Raw genomic sequence first — 19,211 nt, 5'->3', positions numbered from 1 at the left:
ATGGACTTTTAAAACTAGATTTCAATTCAAATTTCTCAGTATCTTCATCTGTAATATGTGAATAATGGTATCTATTTTCCCAAATTTCGGCACCTAGCACTTTACACTGGGAAGAAATTCTGGAGCCGGTATTATTAACAGACTGAAGAAGTGATTGATAAACATAAAAATCTCAAGCCTTCTTGAGAGCAGTTTCTGTTCAATATCATTACACTTATCCATATGAGCTAAGGTCGCCAAAGCCCAAATCAGGACCTTGGGCAGCTCTAGTCTGTTATCAAAGACAGAGTCAAGACATGGCTTCAGACCCAATGGTACCACAGACAAGAGTGTTCTGGGACTAGATGCAATGTCAGCGGACTGCCTATGTGCTCCCTCAAGAAAAGCTCCAATAACCTCGTAACATACAGTACAGACACTACAATTAGCAGGAACAATTATATAGGTGAGAATTATTGGTTAAAACAAATGGCGTTCAAACCCCAGCTCCTGAGAACACTCAGTCAAGCCAGCCAAGCCCTCCTTCAAAAAGGCTTACAAAAATATGTATTAAGAAAGAACTTGAGCCTATTAACAAAGTCAGAATATCAAAGGCAATATTTGACACCTTTCCTTACTTATGAAATTGTTTAATAATTTCTCTAAAGATTTTATTTATTTATTTATTTACTTATTTATTTATTTATTTATTTATTTTTGGGGAAGAGGGGGAAGAGAGTGTGCACGCTAGTGGGCAGAGGGAGGGCAGAAGGAGACTCCACACCCAGCATGGAGGGAGTCCGATGTGGAGCTGGATTTCATGACCCTGAGGTCATGACCTGAGATGAAATCAAGAGTCAGACATTTAATCCACTGAGCCTCAATACTTTTTTTAATCTATCATAACTCCATACTGCTTTTAGCAAGGCTCTGTATACATCAATCTAAAATGAATGAGCATATGATTTTATCTGATGGTCCATTTGGTCAACTTTTTAAAATATAATAGAATCCCTTGATCAAATACTTCTTGTATGAAATACCAGTGGAATAAAATGGAATCATTCATTCTATTCCTTCCCCTCCAATGACTACAATGAAAACCTAGAAGCATGAGGGGCCTGAGTGGCTCAATGGTGGAGTGTGCGCCTTTGGCTCAGGTAGTAGCTCAGCGGTTTAGCGCCGCCTTTGGCCCAGGGCATGATCCTGGAGTCCCGGGATCAAGTCCTGCATCAGTCTTCCCACAGGGAGCCTGCTTCACCCTCTGCCTGTGTCTCTGCCTCTCTCTCTGTGTCTTTCATGAATAAATAAATAAAATCTTAAAAAAAAAGAAGAAGAAAAGAAAAGAAAACCCAGGGGTCAACAGAGCACAATTTGTAAAACAGGAATCTTGTAACAAAGTAAGTTTAATATTATAAAACAGTACTTCCTCAAAATAGCAAGAAATAGTTTCTTCATCTTCTCAAGGCTTGGACAGCTACAAAATAAAAACAAAGTATAGCTCTGAACAGCTGCTGCCAAAACAAAATCAGAAAAAACAAAGACTGTGGTTGTGAAAATGCAACTAGTGTGAAGAACTTTACCGCTAGTATCTGAAAAGTCCACAAGATGGTGATATTTCACAAAACTTAACACATGACCAAAAACATTTCATGATGGGAGAGCCTGAGGTACTTCTAACTTTGAAGTAAAAATATATGGCTAAAGATTAAAACTGAGAACACTGATAACAGTGAAGACAAGTGATTTTATTGACAGCAAGAAAACACTTCAGAAGAAGAGGGGGCTTCTCCTTTCCAGTCAATGATTCCCTTTATTACTGACCTTACCGAAGCAAAATCCTTTTGTGAGGTTCAACTTACATAAGAATGAAATTAATGACAAGTTTGGAGAGAAGCTACGGAGAGATTCTTTCAAATGTGCAATTATTCCAGGCCTTCAGTAAAGATTTGCTTTGTTAATTAAACTGTATATGTGCCAAGAATTACACCAGGTATTTTTATTAAATTACACATTCGGTCTTCCTGAAAATTATAAAGGGAAGTTTCCTTCCCCCAATTTTGTAGGTGAAAAAAGTTCACTAAATAGTTGCATTGGATCCAGCAATTCTATTCCTAAGTATATACCCAAGATAAATGAAAACATACATCCACACAAAAACTTGCACATAAATGTTCGTGGCAACGTTATCCTTAACAACCAAAGAGTAGAAACAACCCAAATGTCCACTGACCGATGAATGGGTAAATAAAATGTGGTATATCCATACAGTGAAATATTTTCAGCTATAAAAAGAAATGAAGAATTTCAGATGCTACAACATGGATGAACCTTGAAAACATGCTTGGAGAAATAAACCAATTACAAAAGACCACATATTGTATAAGTCCAATTACAAGAAATGTACAGAGTAGACTATAAAGACAGAAAAAAGATTGGTGTCTGTCTGTGCTGGGAGGATGAAAGAATTAGGGACAGACTGATACTGGGTGTGGGGTTTCCTTTTAAGGTAATGAAGATTTTTTAAAATTGACTGTAAAAATGGATTCACAATTGTGAATATACTAAAAGCTATCCTTTAAGTGGATGAATTATAGGCTATATGAATTATATCTTAATAAAGGTGATTTTTAAAAGGTTTTCTAATGGATTAAAATACATGTCTTGGGGAAAAAGAGCACATTGGCTACATTTTCAATTTTTAATTCAGTATTGGAAACGGATTTAAAGTCCGTATCTATGCACTCTCTCTCCACTCCTTTTCTCCAAATTAAAAAAAAAAAAAAAGGTAGTTAATTTTCATGGTATGACAAATGAAGATGCAGTGCTTAAAACTCATTCCCAGGTTATAACCAACTTAAGTGACAAGTGCAACATGATCAAGTAGGTTTCCTAAGGTGAACAGGTGTACTTATTAGCTTTATAGACCTAAGCCCAGAAAGACTCAGGAAATTGTAGAAGCAAAGGCACAGATAAGGACACCTCTTTTTTTAATTGTGGTAGAAAACATGTAACAAGAAATTCAGCATCTTAACCATTTTTACATGTGAAGTTCAATATGCTGTATTTATTCACTGTCATACAACAGATCTCCGGAATGTTTTCTACCTGACTAAACTAAAAATCTGTACCTATTAAACAACAGCTCCCGTGTCCCCTCCACTCAGATTCTTGCAATCACCACTCTTTCTATTTCTAGGAGTTTGACTACTCTAGGTACCTCACATAAATGGAAACATTTTGTGACTGACTTCACTTAGAATAATGTCCTTAAGGTTCAACCATGTTGCAGGGTGTGACAAAATTTCCTTCTTTATAAGAGTAAATAATACTCCATTGTCTGTATACGCCACAGTTTGTTTATCCATTCATCCATCGATGGACAGTAGGTTTACATTCTCGTCTCCGCTATTATGAGTAATGCCACTAATAAGCAAGGAATCTTATGTCAACATTCTACTTTCTTACAATAAGATTCCAAAGAAACAACAGAGACTTATCTAAACATAAACAAATACATATTAAGATAAATCAGTATCCTTCGAAATGTCTTCCAAAGAATATTAATACATGTTTGAGGGAGGAAAGAACCCATGGTTACAAAAGTTAAGGAGAATCTAAAGTAAAAAAGCTGAATTTTCTCTATTGCAGAATTTCTGTCTTAGATTTTTCAACATGTATTATGAATCCCTAAAAGACCTTATCACATGCAGTTTTTCCTAAACTTATCTGACCAGGAAGCCCCTGAGACAGGGTCTCTCAGACTTGTGCTTTAAGGTGTAGGTAGCGTAGCCAAGTTTACATGGAACACTGAGCTGAAGTTGTATTCTTTTGCACCCTGCCTTGAACAGGCATTTGCTCAAAATATACTAAGGTTACTAAATAGCAATAATTGACTTCATCTGATTAAGAGCGACTAGATCTGTTTCTTTAATTCCTGTATATTCTTAGAGCTAAAAGGAGCCCTGGACACAGAGCCAACAATAGTGTTATTCTGCTGATTATAAAAAAAAAAAAGCACACACCCCAAATTTCAGATTCAAATACACTAAAGATTAAGATATCTGGTCTTTACTTTTAGAGTGTCTGCAACTAAAGTAGAAGTATATCAACGTAACAAATTCATTATAAGCAGAAATCAGATATATCAGAAATTATTCTATTATTTAGAATTGAGATCAGTGAAGCTTGTATCCAATGCTCTTCCACAAAATAACAAAACGGGTAATTGTAATGATAGCCTCAAATCACCAAAAAGCTTAAATTAGTATGGAGCCAACTGTAGTTCTCAAAACTAGAAGAATGCATTTTTCAACCATGAAAATTAACAAAGCTCTTATTAAATGTGTTACTTACTGCTATAATTTGGTCTCCAATTTGGATTCTTCCATCATGTTCAACAGCACTGCTCTTTGTAATGCTCTTTACAAAGATTCCTGAAGGTTCTAAGATTAGAAATAGGGTTTTGGATTTTTTTGTTACTATTTGCAAAAGCACACTCAGAAACTATCCATCCTTCATTCTCCAAATATAAAGTCCTAAATTTGAATAAAAATAAATCAACAAGCCACAGGAACAAAACCAATAGGAACTAAGGCTAAAAAATAAGACAATGATTTTGTCTATCAAATACAATATCAGAGTTTCCCCTATTGAATTACCCAAGGAAGTTTCTGATCAGTCTATCCAACAATCTGAAAATACATAACACTGTTTCAGTATTTCATAAGACAAAGATATTAGAAGCATTTTTCAAGTTAAAAAAAGTGTATAAAGCTACCTAATTTTTTATCTCCAATGTAACCAGCAATGGTAATTCCTAGTCCTTGGACATTTTTAGTGAGTTCTACATCAAAAGTCTCACTTTCTTCACTTTTCTGAGTAGAAGCATCAACCTAAAATAAAATCGATATATAAACAGAACAATAAACATGTAAACAAGCAAGGCAAATTCAAAAGGCAACAACCTATATTTAGGAAAAATATGGTATCATTAGGTGGCAAAGAACTTTGCTGGAGAACTGCAGTAGAGACTAGTCCTTCAATCTTGACAACAGGGACTGAGCATTACGTTGTCACTCAAAGGTAATATGAAGAGTAATGCTGAATACCCCCTTTTCAGAGAAATGCATTATTATCTGTGCATATAAAATTTTATGAATGAAACAGTCTTTTATTAATAAATTATATTTTCAAAGATGGCTTAGCTTCAATTGAAAGCTACAATTGAAAGAACTCATATTTTGAATTCAGGTCAACAAGTTCAAATCTAGCTTTGCCACTGAATTTTTCTAAGCATTGCTCTGCTCAACTGTCTATCAGGAAAGATGAATCCAGTTAACATTTATTGAGCAGTTTCTATGTGATAGACACTTGACATGTCTTAATTAATTTACTCCTTAGAACAAGCCTATGAGGTAGGTACAATTACTATCAATTTTTCTCTGGAGAAACTGAGGAATATAAACCTTCCCAAGGACAAACAGTAAGCACCCTACGGATTTCAGAGATTAAGTTGGTTGCAGAACCCCTGCTCTTAAAAGGCTTTGTAGTGGGTAAAATCCCTAGTAGAACACAGGAGTGACAGTGTCCACCAACTTGCTGTTACTACCATCTTAAGTGAATAGATGATTCTAACACCATGAATAGGAGTTAACCTATCATACAGATATTTTATTAAAACACTGACGATGACTTTGAAAACCAGTGAAATGCAACAAAGAGCTATTTAAAATTGTTACTGTATTTGTTTTGTAAACTCAGAATTTAACATAAAAAACTCTTTATAAAGAAAACAAGCCTTATGCATTGATCTTTATTCCTGAAATGATAGCTAAAAGCTAGAAGTTACATGTTCTGTAACATGTAACACTGCTATTAATTATACATTGGGCTGAAGGAAAAAGTTCTCTGTATTAGTGGACCAGGGTAGGAAGTCATCAGTAAGCTACTGGCATTATGTACTTGTGTACTACCAGCAGATTCCCCAGGAAATCCTACAAAGACCATGAAAGAGTGGAAGGTTCAAATGGACATACAGGTTGGGGCTAGCAGGTTGGTTGTGTGTGTTTTTTTTTTATTTTCTTTAAGCAAACCCTGACTGCATCTCACTGATAGTCCATCTAAGTGAGATGTAATTTTATAGTAAAGTTTGATTTATTTTTTTCATTGCATATAATTATCTGTGCAAACTTAGCAAAAGTTTAAAGTTTAGATAATTACAAGAAAATGACAGGATGAAATCTGCTTCAATTGAAACAAATGTGTTTTCTATTTTTAATAAGACTTATGCGAGTGCTATTTTAGAGGGTGGCAATTTGACTATCGAATGGTTTTAAAAGGGGCACAAGCTTCAGAAATGATGATATGCACAGAATAGATATTTTTCTAAGCTTTCAATTATATCAAGTGGTTTTCGGTATTGCATTCATTTATATATTGCTGAATAAAATGTTTTGTTTACCACAAAAGAATGTGATTTAAATACTTTCATACACAAGCTTTCTTTCTTTACTTTTTTTTCCTCTGCAAAAAATAGCAACTAACCCAATCCTAAAAACAACAGAATCATGGAAATTTCAAGTGTTCTAATAAAGTTTTTAAAGGGCTTGTGGAGGAGGTTAGGCTATTAAAAAAGAATCTGTAGCAACTAATTAGAAAAAACTAACAGAAAAATATAGATGTTTTTAGATCTATGAGAAAGGAATGTAGGTCTTCCATTTGCTATAATGCTTATGCAGAAATTGGATGCAATCCTTTTCTTAATTATTTAAGAGATTACCTGATAAAATTATTTTGTTGGTACCCCCACCTGCCCTCCCCCCCCCCCCAAAAAAAAGACACTAAAAAGGAAAGTTATTGAAGGAGAATGACTGGAACTCACAGCCCACCTAATGGAGAGCCTTCTAGTTAAGACAAAAATAAAATTAAACATTTCAGTTATTAGTAGCAAACAATTCTTTAAAATGTTATCATCTTTCAAAAGATTATCTTCATAAACATGATACTTAGAGAAAAATGTAGAACACTAATCTAGAATTTTTTTTAAAAAACTATTTTTCATGTTATGCTTGACTCTTAATATTATTAGTGTTGAAACACATCTACCCTTGAATTTTCATTTGTTAGCACTAACAAGTGAATATCATTAAGTCTAGTTTCTAAACATGACTATCATCTAAATGTTATTGTCTAAGACTTTCCTAGTCACTGTTTACCTACTTACCTGCATTTCTGGTATAGAAGATGGGGATGAGGAAAGGGTGATGCCCAAAGAATTGGGTGCTGCTGGTTCTTCTATGGCACCTCTTGCGATCATCAGTTTAACTCTATTTCCACACTGCCTGAGCACCTGTGCTACTTGCTCACTGCTCATTCCTGCTAGATCCGTGTCACCTATCTTTAAAATGTGGTCTCCACTGCATAATCGCCCATGCTGAATAAAGAGATCAGTTAATCAAGCCATTAATATTTTAATTTCATCAGAGAAAAACTAAGTGAACGAAAGAGAATAATCTAAAAACAGCAGTAATGTGAATTACCAGTCATGGAACATTAAAAATGTGGTTGTTATTTTAACTATCTTTTGAAGAGTATCTTAACATGATTCAATGTGATACAAGTAACTGAAATTCACAAACATTCCTAATTTGATAGTAGATAAGAGCTTTTCAATTTGATTTCTCCCCATTACATACAGGAAAATATTAAGCCTTTTAGAAATTTTTTGAGGAACAGGAATAAAAGAAAATGCCACTAAGCAAAGATGAAGCATAAATCACTATGCAAATACACATGACTCAAAAAATACAGTACAGACCACAAGAAAGCAGTGAATACCACATTTCTATCTTGCGTTTTCAATTAAAAATATCACTAAAAATAATTTGCAGATCAAATAGATGAAAATTTAGATGCATAAAGGGAATGAAAAACAGTCTTATTATCCTCCATACCTAGAGCTTTCAGCAATGACAGAAATGTTCTGCATCATCTAATATGGCATGTGGTTACGGAGCACCTGAAATATGTCTAGTCCAACTAAGGAACTGAATTTGGTTTTTTTTTTTTAATTTTCTCTATTTATTTTAGAAAGAGAGCTCAAGCAGGGTGAGGGGGTTGGCAGAGGGACAGGAAGAGAGATTCCTAAGTAGACTCCATGCTGAGCACAGAGCCCAATGTGGGACTCAATCTCACAACCCATGAGATCATGACCTAGGCTGAAGCCAAGAGTCCAACATGACCAAGTCCGCCATCCAGGCACCTCAGGGATTCATTTTATTTAATTTAATTTTTTTATTTTTTTATTTTTTTTAAATTTTTATTTATTTATGATAGTCACAGAGAGAGAGAGAGAGAGGCAGAGACACAGGCAGAGGGAGAAGCAGGCTCCATGCACCGGGAGCCCGACGTGGGAGACCCTGGGTCTCCAGGATCGCACCCTGGGCCAAAGGCAGGCGCTAAACCGCTGCGCCACCCAGGGATCCCCATTTTATTTAATTTTAATTAATTTAAATTTGAATTCTAGAAGTAGCAGGTAGCTACAAGTAGCAATAGTACTAGACAATGCAGTTCTATACTGAAGATAAAGCTTAATTTATTGAAAGTCAGTCAACTAGGGGAATTTCATTAAATACTGGTAGATGCAGGCTAACTTTTAAAAGGAAGAAAATATGCTTATTATTGTGCTACTGTCAATACCTCTACTGATAAAGCTGCCATTAAACAGGCCTTTCATTTATGAATATGAGAAATATTTGATGAACTGACTTCCTAGTTTAAGTTCAAACACGCGAAAACAAACTTTATAAACAAACTACATAACCAAAGTAAAAGTTACTTAACATTAGAACGCTCAAATTAAAATATGAATCATAACTAATAACTTTACAATTTTTCTCACATATATTCCAACAATGTCACATAACATAAATGGCAACACTTTAATGAACTATTCCCAGTGCTAAAAATAGGCTATACTTCATTTCCAAAGATGACACAAATGACCTATCACCAAAGCAACCGTTGAATCCTGTTTTTTCTCACAATAATAAAGTACTCTTCGTTCCATAATACACTGTGGCTATAAAACAGCTAAGTTTATAAATATGATTTATGATTAAAAAATAAAGGGTAGCGGCCTCTACGATGATCAAAACCATTACCTGGGCTTTAGTCTGTGGTTCTACAGGACTCTTAAGATCACTGTCTAAAACTGTGATTCAAGGGGCTCCTGGGTGGCTCAGTTGGCCAAGCACCGAACTTGATTTTGGCTAAGGTAGTGATCCCAGAAATGTGGGATCAAGCTCTGCATTGGGCTCTATACTCAGCAGGGAGTCTGCTTGAGATTCTTTCCTCTCCCTGCTTCTCTGCCTGGCACATACATATTCTCTTCTCTCTCTCTCTCTAATAAATAAGTTAAAATAAATAAATAAACAAACAAACAAACTGTAACTTAAATTAAGATCAATGTCCCTTTTCAAAGATCCTTCTCCCAGGGCTAAGAAAATACTTTAGGAAAAGCCCAGCAAAACATAAGCTTCCAACCTAGCTTCTTTGACATTACATAAGGCCAAAGTTTCTTCTTTCTAACAGAAAATATAGAAGATGAAGGCATATAATTTAATAAAACACCATAAAAGATCTGTTGGAGTAGCTTACCTGGTCAGCCACTCCTCCAGGCAAAATGGTTTTTACTATCACGCCAGTTGCTTTTCCTCCAACGATGCCAAATCCCAGTCCAGATCCATCATTCACCAGTTCAATAGTCTCCACATGCTGCCAGTGAATCTGAAAACAAAACTCCTATATGAGTTTGAAAAAATTTGGGAAAACTGAAACTTTATTATAGTTGATATTTCTGTGAATATTATCTTGTGATTTGTATTAAATAATGGAGGTCACTGAAAAAAAATAATGGAGGTCAGACATAATAATAAGCCTTAACAATGTCCCTTTTATTTAGTATACTTTCCTTTCAGCAGATTGTTACTGCTATTGATAAAATCATTCTTGAAATTATCAATACATCATTATAGTGACCATTTTTAACCAGTTGAAGATAGGCACTGATTTTCAAGATCCTTCGTAGAACTTCTTAAAAAAAAAAAAAAAAAGATCAAGGAGAAATCATCACCTGTTAAGATTATCTTCTATAAAATCTTGCCTCAGAGGATTTCAAATCAGAGGACTCCTGAAAGTCACTGACAGCTAACTCTAACAGTTATAATTCTGTAATTCATAAAGCAAAATCAAGACTATTATCTGCTTACAGAGAGTCAGGTTTGTTGAAGAACTGAATTTGTTTTCCGAGGAACGTGGTCAACTAGCAGAATTACACAAAGAAAGGTAAAAGCTGATTTAGAAGGTAGAAACTTAATCCTAATTAAACAACTAATATTCCAAGCTAGGGAGAGATAAAAAAATAAAAATGGGAAAAACTCAAAAATACCAAGGACCTATAGGAAATGGAAATCTGTAGAAAACCAAAACGAGCTAGAAAAATAATATCTATCCCTTCTACAAATCTTATGTACTCACCGGGTTAGAGTGAGCTGAAATTGTACTGGCTGCAGATGGAGAACGGGAAACTATGGGGCTGATGAGTTGAGGCAATGAGCCTCTGGCAATAACTAGCTGAACGTTATCCTTGGCTTTCTGCAGGATGCTGATAGCCTGCTGATGTGTGATTGTCTGATCAAGTGCCTGTCCATTGATAGCAAGGATCTGATCAGTTTCCTTCAATCTTCCATCTCTATCAAGAAAGAAAAAAGGAGTAAAAGGTAATCGGACAGCTCCCAAGAAAATGACAGCCTCTTTGGCATATATTTTTCAGGTTATTTTAAGCCAGTTTTCTAATGTCCGAGTTTTTAAGCTTTTCCCTGCAATTACTTTAAAAAATATGTTTGGGGGATACCTGGGTGGCTCACCAGTTGAGCGTCTGCCTTCAGCTCAGGACATAAGCCTGGAGTCCCGGTATGGAGTCCCACATCGGGCTCCCTGCATGGAGCCTGCTTCTCCCTCTGCCTATGTCTCTGCCTCTCTCCCTGTGTCTCTCATGAATAAATAAATAAATCTTTAAAAAAATTTTTTAATAAAAATAAAAATATGTTTGGGCTCGAGTTATCCACCCCTAATCAACCCCACCCCTAATCAACCCCTCCCATTTAGAAGCCACCTTCGTTACAGCAATACACTCAACCTATGTGTTTTATCTTAGATTCTGTTTCTATTTACTACAAATAAAAGCAGAGGTATAATAAATGTTTAGTTGTTTAGAAAATATTGCTCAAGTTATCATGGGTCATTTGTATACTTTTCTATAACAACTTTTATTTATTTATTTTTAAAGATTTTATTTATTTATTCATTAGAGACATACATAGCTAGAGAAAGAGAGAGAGAGGCAAAGGCACAGGCAGGCTCTATGCACGGAGCCTGACATGGGACTTGATCCTGGGTCTCCAGGATCACACCCTGGGCCAAAGGCAACGCTAAACTGCTGAGCCACCCAGGCTGCCCTATAACAACTTTTAAATCTAATCGAAGAGCCCCTTTAAAAAGAATAATGTCCTAATCGAATTTTCCTTTCCTTCCTAAAAAATAATTATGACTGTATTTAAAAGATACTCTCCCTTCAAAGGACTTGCTTTTTATCACAGCAATGTTAAAGATTTCTAAAAACTGATTAATAACAGATTATATTAAGTTTCTGTTTTTATTCATTTATTCTAAATTCCCCCAAGGTCATCAACCCCTTCTGAATACAGTATCAAATACAAAGAAGATGCACTGAGAGTCTCACCTGTGAGCCACACTGCCCTCTTGGATCTCTTGCACAAATATTCCCAGTTCTCCCCGGTTTTCACTTCTTAGTCCCACAACACTAAACCCAAGGCCTCCACATGGAGGTTTAAGGAGCTCAAAAACTTCCACATGGCGACCCTTTTTGGGAAACGAAGTAAGAAATAAAATTAAAAATTAACCACTCCATTCACAGTTATTTTATTAGTGGCATTACTTAGTTTTAAAAAATAATTTAAAGGAACTTTCTCAGATAACCTTTATCACTCATCACTTGGAATGAGGTATTTTATTATTGATCCTAAAGAGAAAAAAAAGAAAAATGATATAGAAAAATTTCTGAACCATCCAAACTCACATAAAATCTACTTTTTTTCCATTTCAATTCCTTCAGATGTTATCAATGTCTTCCTAAATATATTTAACAATATATACATCTATAGATTGTAATATAAATATATATATTTTTCCAATTATTCAGGCTTGTTTATACCGTTCTATCATAACTAATAGGAATAAATGTTCTTACCTGGGCCATATTTTTGATTAGTTGATCAAATTCATCACAAGCAGGTTTCCCATTGATATGTAGAGTACCAGATCCTGTAAATGCTTCCAGATTCCCATTATTTGAGGATAAGAATAATTCATTTTGCAGGGTAGGAATTACAGCAGGGCTGGTATGTGGAATGTGGGCATATTCAACATTTGAAATAGCTGATGTTGTAGTGTTTACCTAGGAGCAATATAGAGATTATTAACAATTTGATATTCCGTAAACTATTTCATAGAAAACATCTCAAGACGGGTAGAAATGAAGTACATATGAAATTTCAAAATTTCCATACCTTTGATTCAGCAACTCTATTTCAAGAAATTAATTTCATGGAGAAAAATGAGAATAATATACAAAGATGTGTGTATAAGGATGCTCAATGAAACACTGTTTATTAGGTGGAAAAATTTTTAAAACCTACCTTCAGTGTTGAACTTCAAGGTCATTAAAACACATACATTCACATTCATATACCACTCAGGTGAAAAGGCTAGTTATCAAACAAAGTGTATAGTATGACATAATGTACATTAAAAAAGATGTTCAATTTTTTTAATTTTTTAAAAAGATTTTACTTATTTATTTGACAGAGAGAGGGAGAGAGCACAAGCAGGGGGAGCAGCAGGAAAAGGGAGAGGGAGAAGCTGACTCCCCGCTGAGCAAGGAGTCCAAAGCAGAACTCAATCCCAGGACCCTGGTATCATGACCTGAGCCAAAGGCAGACACTTAACCAACTGAGCCACCTAGATGCCCCCAAAAAAGATGTTTTCATTTGTATTAAGCATCTGGGAGAATATATCAATATAACACTAGTTCCTAAGAGACGGGAGGCCATTTAATCTATATTCTTGAAGTTTTAGAACAATGTATGTAGGAAAAAATTTGGTCTTTCTCAGAGAGAGAGAGGTCTGATCTTTACTCCCAGTTGCTAGAAGTAACCTCTATACCCTTGGACTTTACTGGATAATAGGAGTGTCTTTACTATTCATGGTGGGCTCCATGTCCACAAGATACCAGCCCAAACTGACACTAAGTTAAATCATAAACGCAGTCATTCATACCTATGAAATGATACCCTAATAAAATTTCTGAAGACCAAATTCAGGTGAGCTTCCTGGGTTGGTAATACTCCCACATATTGTCACACATCAATTCTGAAAAGGAAACACTTTGTAAGGAAACAGAAGCTTCATATCTGAAATCCTCTCAGGCTGTACTATGTGTCACTTCCTTTGGCTGATTTTTTACCTATATCCTTTCTTTATAATGGACCATAAGCATGAGTGTAACAGCTTCCAGTAAGTTCTATAGGTCCTTATATTAAATTATTGAACCTGAGGGTGGTGTGGGGAACATCCAGAACTTGCAGTTTACCTCAGAAGTGAGGGTGATCCTTTGTGGATTCTTCTTGGCCCTAACTTGATAATTAGAACTTAACTCTTTGCTGTTGGTGTCAAAAGTCTAGAACAGAGTTGGAAGTCTGGAGGACTCTGCCCTCAAACCTTGCAGTTTGGCTAAATCCAGGTACAATGACATAAGTAACCACAATTACAAAAAAGATAACTCCATTCTGGAAAAGCATTCTATAATTACTTATATGTGCCTGTTACAAAGAGCACCAAGTTAAAGCTAAATAATTTCCCATTTCTGTAGCGTGTCTATAATGTAAATTTTTACCCACAATTATTTATTTGAAAGAGTACATCAATAGTGCTTCTGAATCACTCTCTGAATTCATCTCCTGCACTGTGTCCCTCACCCAGCAGGCTCCAGCTATACAGTTCCTCAAACCAAACTGCTCCTTCTATCATCCACATGCATCCTTCCCCAACATCTATATGCTTATTGCTTCATTTCTTTCGGGTGTGCTCAACTTCACCCCAGAGAAGCCCTCCCTGACAGCCCTACCCAAGACAGCACCCCACCATTATTCTCCATGAGCTTACCCTGTCCTGTTTTTCTTCTTGGAACTTAATACCACCTGCCATGTACACTGTTACCATGGAGCTTCCGTCCCAATCTGTGTGGACAAACTATGTAGAGTTTTCCAGTGGAGGAATTGGACTATTTTATTCTCTATTATATCCTTCATTCTCTCTAAGAGTGCTTTACAGAAAGTTGACATTCAATATTCATTTACAGAATATTCATCTTTCTAGGGACCTACTCTGATCTCATCTCCCTCATCCCTCCAACTATCACTATTTCCATTTTTCAGATGGCAAATTATACACATTCACATAACCTACATAAGTAGATTTTAACTTGGATTTTTTTCATCACTATATTACTATTTGTACTATACACATAACAGAGACATTTGAGATATCACTTATGGAAATAAGACATTGGGTGAAGTTTACACTGATTGACAAAGCAATCAAAATATTTTATAACCCATCACCAATCCATGCCTAAGAGTTTATTACCTGTCCTTAAAGTTAAAGAGAAGACTCAGTAAGTTAATTAAGTCACCAATAATCTAACTTACATTGGCTTATATTATATTGGCTATCTATAATCACAAATAAAAGAGAGAGATCACTGTGTTTAAAAGAGGCTTTTGGGAATCTTTTGGCTATTTTTAAATCTATAGCAGGCATGACCAATTGTTATTTTTCAAAAGCAAACTCCTTATGCCAAACTTGATTTTTTTTTATCCTAAGCCATGGCAACTTCAATAAAGTCTGCCAGCAGAAGATACACCGCTCAGGTTGAAGCAGATGGCATAACGAAATCTGTGACAGGTTGGGGATCCCACACACCAAGACCTAATGCCTATAGTATGTCTGCATAGGAGAAAAATATTTGGACTTCTACCGTGGTAAACCAGAATGAACAAATCACATTCCAAGAATAGAGAGTTTATCTCTATGAAGTTAACTGGTGAAACAGAAGCTCTGATTTTATGGAAGATTAGGTGAGAAAACACTAAAAGTAAAGTTATAGGACCAGAACAAGTACAATACTATGAGAATCATACAAAAGTATTGTTTATCAATGTTTTTTTTTTCCAAATTTGTCAGTCTTAGTGTCAATGACTCTTCCTATCTCCTCCTGGCCCTTGAGGTCTATGCAAATATAAGAGTAGAGGTTAAAGAGATCATATATTCAAAAACTATAATTATACCATCATACAAAATGGTTGTTTTAATGTGCACATTCACACTCACAGAAAAAGCACAAAGACACCTTTGACCCTGCTGTAACTGTTTAATAAAATGGCTTTCTGAACTATAATCTCCTTAAGAAACAGGAATGGATCTTATTTGTCTTGACAGATCTGTTCATAGCAGACATGGAATAAATGTTTAATAAAAAAAGTTTGACTCCCATCTTGGCTTATAAATATAAAATAAACAGAAGAAAACACAACTATCTGGTGATTTTTATATACAGATAAACAATCTGTATAATTTATGGAAGTTGCTAATAACTGAACAAGAGTCACCAAATAATTATCTGTTCTCTGTTTAAGTTCTGGCTGAGTATCTCAAACTAAAAAGGCCTTTTATGTTCTTAGTAAATAAACATATTAACTTAAATTATGGATTTGAATTAGTGCTAATACCTAAAACAACTTAAAATGAAGGTCATATAATTATTTAATTAAAAAGTCAAATTCTTTGTAAAAAGACAGGATGAACCACCCTTCAGTATTTACAAGTATAGGTGAAGTCCTCTTATAAAATGCAGCCAGACAAAGCCCAGGTGGTTCAGCCAGCTAAGTGTGTGACCAGCTCAGGTCATCATCTCTGGGTCCAGGGATCCTCAGGTTGGGCTCCCAGCTCAACGGTGAGTCTCCTTGTCCCTCTGCCTCTCCTCCTACTTGTGTTTTCTCCTCTCAAATAAATAAATAAAATCTTAAAAACAGAATAAGATACAGTCAGAACAGGAATTGGTTCCATTATTTCAAAAAGTCAGATAAAGCAGATATCATAATACAGGGCAAATACATAATTTAAGTACTTTAACTTAAAGCATGAATGTATTCATTCACAAATATCTTGATACACGAGAGGTCCCCACCTTCTCTCTTGCATGAATTGTACTGTTTAATATGGCATTATTTTCAACTAGTCTCTTGAAGATGCAACCAGAATTTGGACACCTGAGAAATAATTTCATTAAGGAAACCTGGGTTTTTATGAGATCTCTCTTCAGTGTTTTATAGTGTGATTACACACAATTTGTCAACAACTGTTTTGTTAATTCATTTACGTAGTCTTTCAAAAAAAATTTAAGTTTTCATGAAAAAATCTTTTGCCATAAAACTTTATATTAGATAATAAAGTCATATAATTTTAAAAATAATTATGACTGGCAAACAGCTCTAAAAATGACTTTGATAAATGTACATTTACCTGATGACAGCTGGAGAAGCACACACAAGAAAATATCTGAACGTGTTTTGTGCTGTGAGCATCAGTCGTTTGCCTTATAGGACAGCATCCTTTCACCTAGCAGGTCACTTATTTAGAGGTATGCTAAGAGAGTTGCTTCTTTTAGGACAGCATTTCAAGAAAACAAAAAATCCTCTTCAGTTCTATATACAATTAAGCTTACCCTGTGGAACCAGCTAGATCAGAATAACCCACTGATACCAGAAAATTTTTATAAAGATGATATCAACCAGAAAATTTATATAAAGAGCTGTTAAAAATATGTAAAAGTATCAAAAAGAAACAACCCCTTCTGCCATATTCTATTCATCAGAAGCAAATCAATAAATCCACCCTATACCCAAGAAGATATCACACAAGAGTACCAATGCCAGAAGGCAGGGATTACCAGTGTCCATCCCAGAGGCTGACTACCACCACAGCAAAGCATAATAAAACTGCTGAAAGCCAAGACAGAAGGAAGATCTTAAAAGCCACTAGAACAAAAAGGCACCTTACCTTCAAAGAAGAATAAAACTGATGGCTAACCTTTCAAGTTAATCAATGAAAAACAGAAGACAACAGAATAAAAAAGAAAAATGAAAACAAAAAACTGTCAACTTAGCATTTTCAGAATACCTTCCCTACACACACAAACACACAGTGTTGTTTCAGAATTGGACTAAAGAAATACACAAATAAATTCTTAGAAATAAAAAAGATTCCTGAAGGAATTTCCTAATGCAGGAAAGATTGAATAGCACAAAAAAGGGGTTAAAAATGTTGAGAAAATCAGGGCACGCCTGGGTGGTGCAATCTATTAAGCATCTAACTCAGTTTTGGCTGGGGGTTATGATCTTGGGGTTGTGAGATGGAGCCCTGCACAGGGCTCCAAGCTCAGCAGGGAATCTGCTTAAGGTTCCCTCTCTTCCCCCGCCCCTCCCCTTGCTCACTCTTACATTCTCTTTCTAAAATAAATAAATAATTTAAAAAACAGAGTAAATCAATGAGAATTTCTTAAAACAGTAAAGACAATTGTGGAGTTTTAAATATTGGTAGAAATGAAAGTACACAATAATTACACAGAAGATATGACTAGAGTACATGAGGTTGAACTGTATGAAGTTCCTTCCATTTTCCAGAAAGTAGCAAAAGTTCCAATCAAAGTAAAATCAAAATAATTTAAGGGTAATATATATGACAAGACTCCTGTCTGGCCTAAAAGAAGAAAACTCAAATCTCAATGTTAAAAAAGATCCAATTAGAAAATGAACAAAGACATTTCACCAAAACGGATATGTGGATGGCAAGTAAGAACACAAAAGGCATTCAGTATTATTATCCATTAGAGAAATGCAAATTAAAAGCACAAAGAATATCACTATGTTTAGTCATTCTGACAATAAAAAAACAGTGACAACACCAAATGCTGGTAAGAATGTGGAGGCCATGGACTGCTGGTGTACTGCTGGCAGGAATGTAACATGGAAGAGCCCCTCTGACAAAGAGTTTGGCAATTTCTGAAAGAAACCAAACATGCATTTACCACACAACATGGAAATTACACTCTTAGGCATTTGTCATACAGAAATTAAAATTATGTACACACAAAACCCCACAGCACCTTTACCTATAGAGTGAAGATCTGGAAAGAAACAAAAGGTCTCTCAGGAAGTGTGTCCATACTATGGAATAAAGCTAACCAATAAAAAGGAACAAAATAACAAAATATCAATATACACAACCACTTGGATGATTCATAAGAGCATTACATGGAATGGAAAAAAAGACAATTTCAAAAAGTCACGTATACTATGACTATGTTTTTATAAAATTCTTGAAATGATTAAATTTTAAAGATGGAAAAGTTGCCAGGGGAAGGGGTGGTGGCAGGGAGAGAGCAAGGTATAGGGATTAATGAGTAGCACAGAGAGATCACTGTAGTGATGGAATAGTACCTAGATGTGAAGTTATTACACAAATCTATGCAAGAGAAAGAATGACACAGACTGAAAAAAATTGATACATATTCAACCATTATCAGTTTCCTTGGTTTTAATAATTTTACTATAATTACCAACATGTCACCATTGGAGGTAACCTGGAGAAGTACATATAGGACCTCTAAATAATACCAAAAGTTACTGTGAATCTATAATTATTACAAAATGAGTTTTTTTTTTAAGATGACTCAAATAAGCCAAGGATACTTACTATAATCTTTAGGATAACCACTAAAAGAATATTAAAATTAAGTATAAATAGCATGCTAATGGAAGAAGAGATGAAATAAAATGTGAACTAATAAAAAAAATATAAGACAAAAAGAAAATAAAAATAGGAAAATAAAATTTATTATTATATTTAGTAACTACAATTTTCAGATTGTATAATACAATAAAACACAAATACATCTGTTTACAAAAGATATGTTAATAGTTAAAAAGTAAAATTGAAAGTAGAAAGATCTACCATCCCTACAGTAACCAGAA

The 19,211-nt window shown here is 35.0% G+C and overlaps 1 protein-coding gene across 42 annotated transcripts in view; it reads right to left on the bottom strand.

The window, feature by feature from the left end:
- The window catches only part of MPDZ (multiple PDZ domain crumbs cell polarity complex component), a 160,870-nt gene that overhangs the window by 95,400 nt on the left and 46,259 nt on the right, over positions 1-19,211 (bottom strand). For all 42 annotated transcript variants that reach the window (XM_072728309.1, XM_072728282.1, XM_072728286.1 and 39 more), the window contains exons 4-10: positions 12,311-12,517; positions 11,783-11,922; positions 10,519-10,732; positions 9,640-9,768; positions 7,205-7,414; positions 4,760-4,874; positions 4,336-4,424 (exon numbers count right to left, since the gene is read on the bottom strand). In XM_072728309.1, the coding sequence (XP_072584410.1) occupies positions 4,336-4,424; positions 4,760-4,874; positions 7,205-7,414; positions 9,640-9,768; positions 10,519-10,732; positions 11,783-11,922; positions 12,311-12,517 (1,104 nt within the window). The remainder of the gene's footprint in view (positions 1-4,335; positions 4,425-4,759; positions 4,875-7,204; positions 7,415-9,639; positions 9,769-10,518; positions 10,733-11,782; positions 11,923-12,310; positions 12,518-19,211) is intronic.

The sequence above is a fragment of the Vulpes vulpes genome, chromosome 12 (assembly GCF_048418805.1).
Source record: "Vulpes vulpes isolate BD-2025 chromosome 12, VulVul3, whole genome shotgun sequence".
NCBI classification, from domain to species: Eukaryota; Metazoa; Chordata; class Mammalia; order Carnivora; family Canidae; genus Vulpes; species Vulpes vulpes.
Note: the sequence above shows the minus strand (reverse complement) of the source record. Positions and strands in the feature narration are given on the sequence as shown.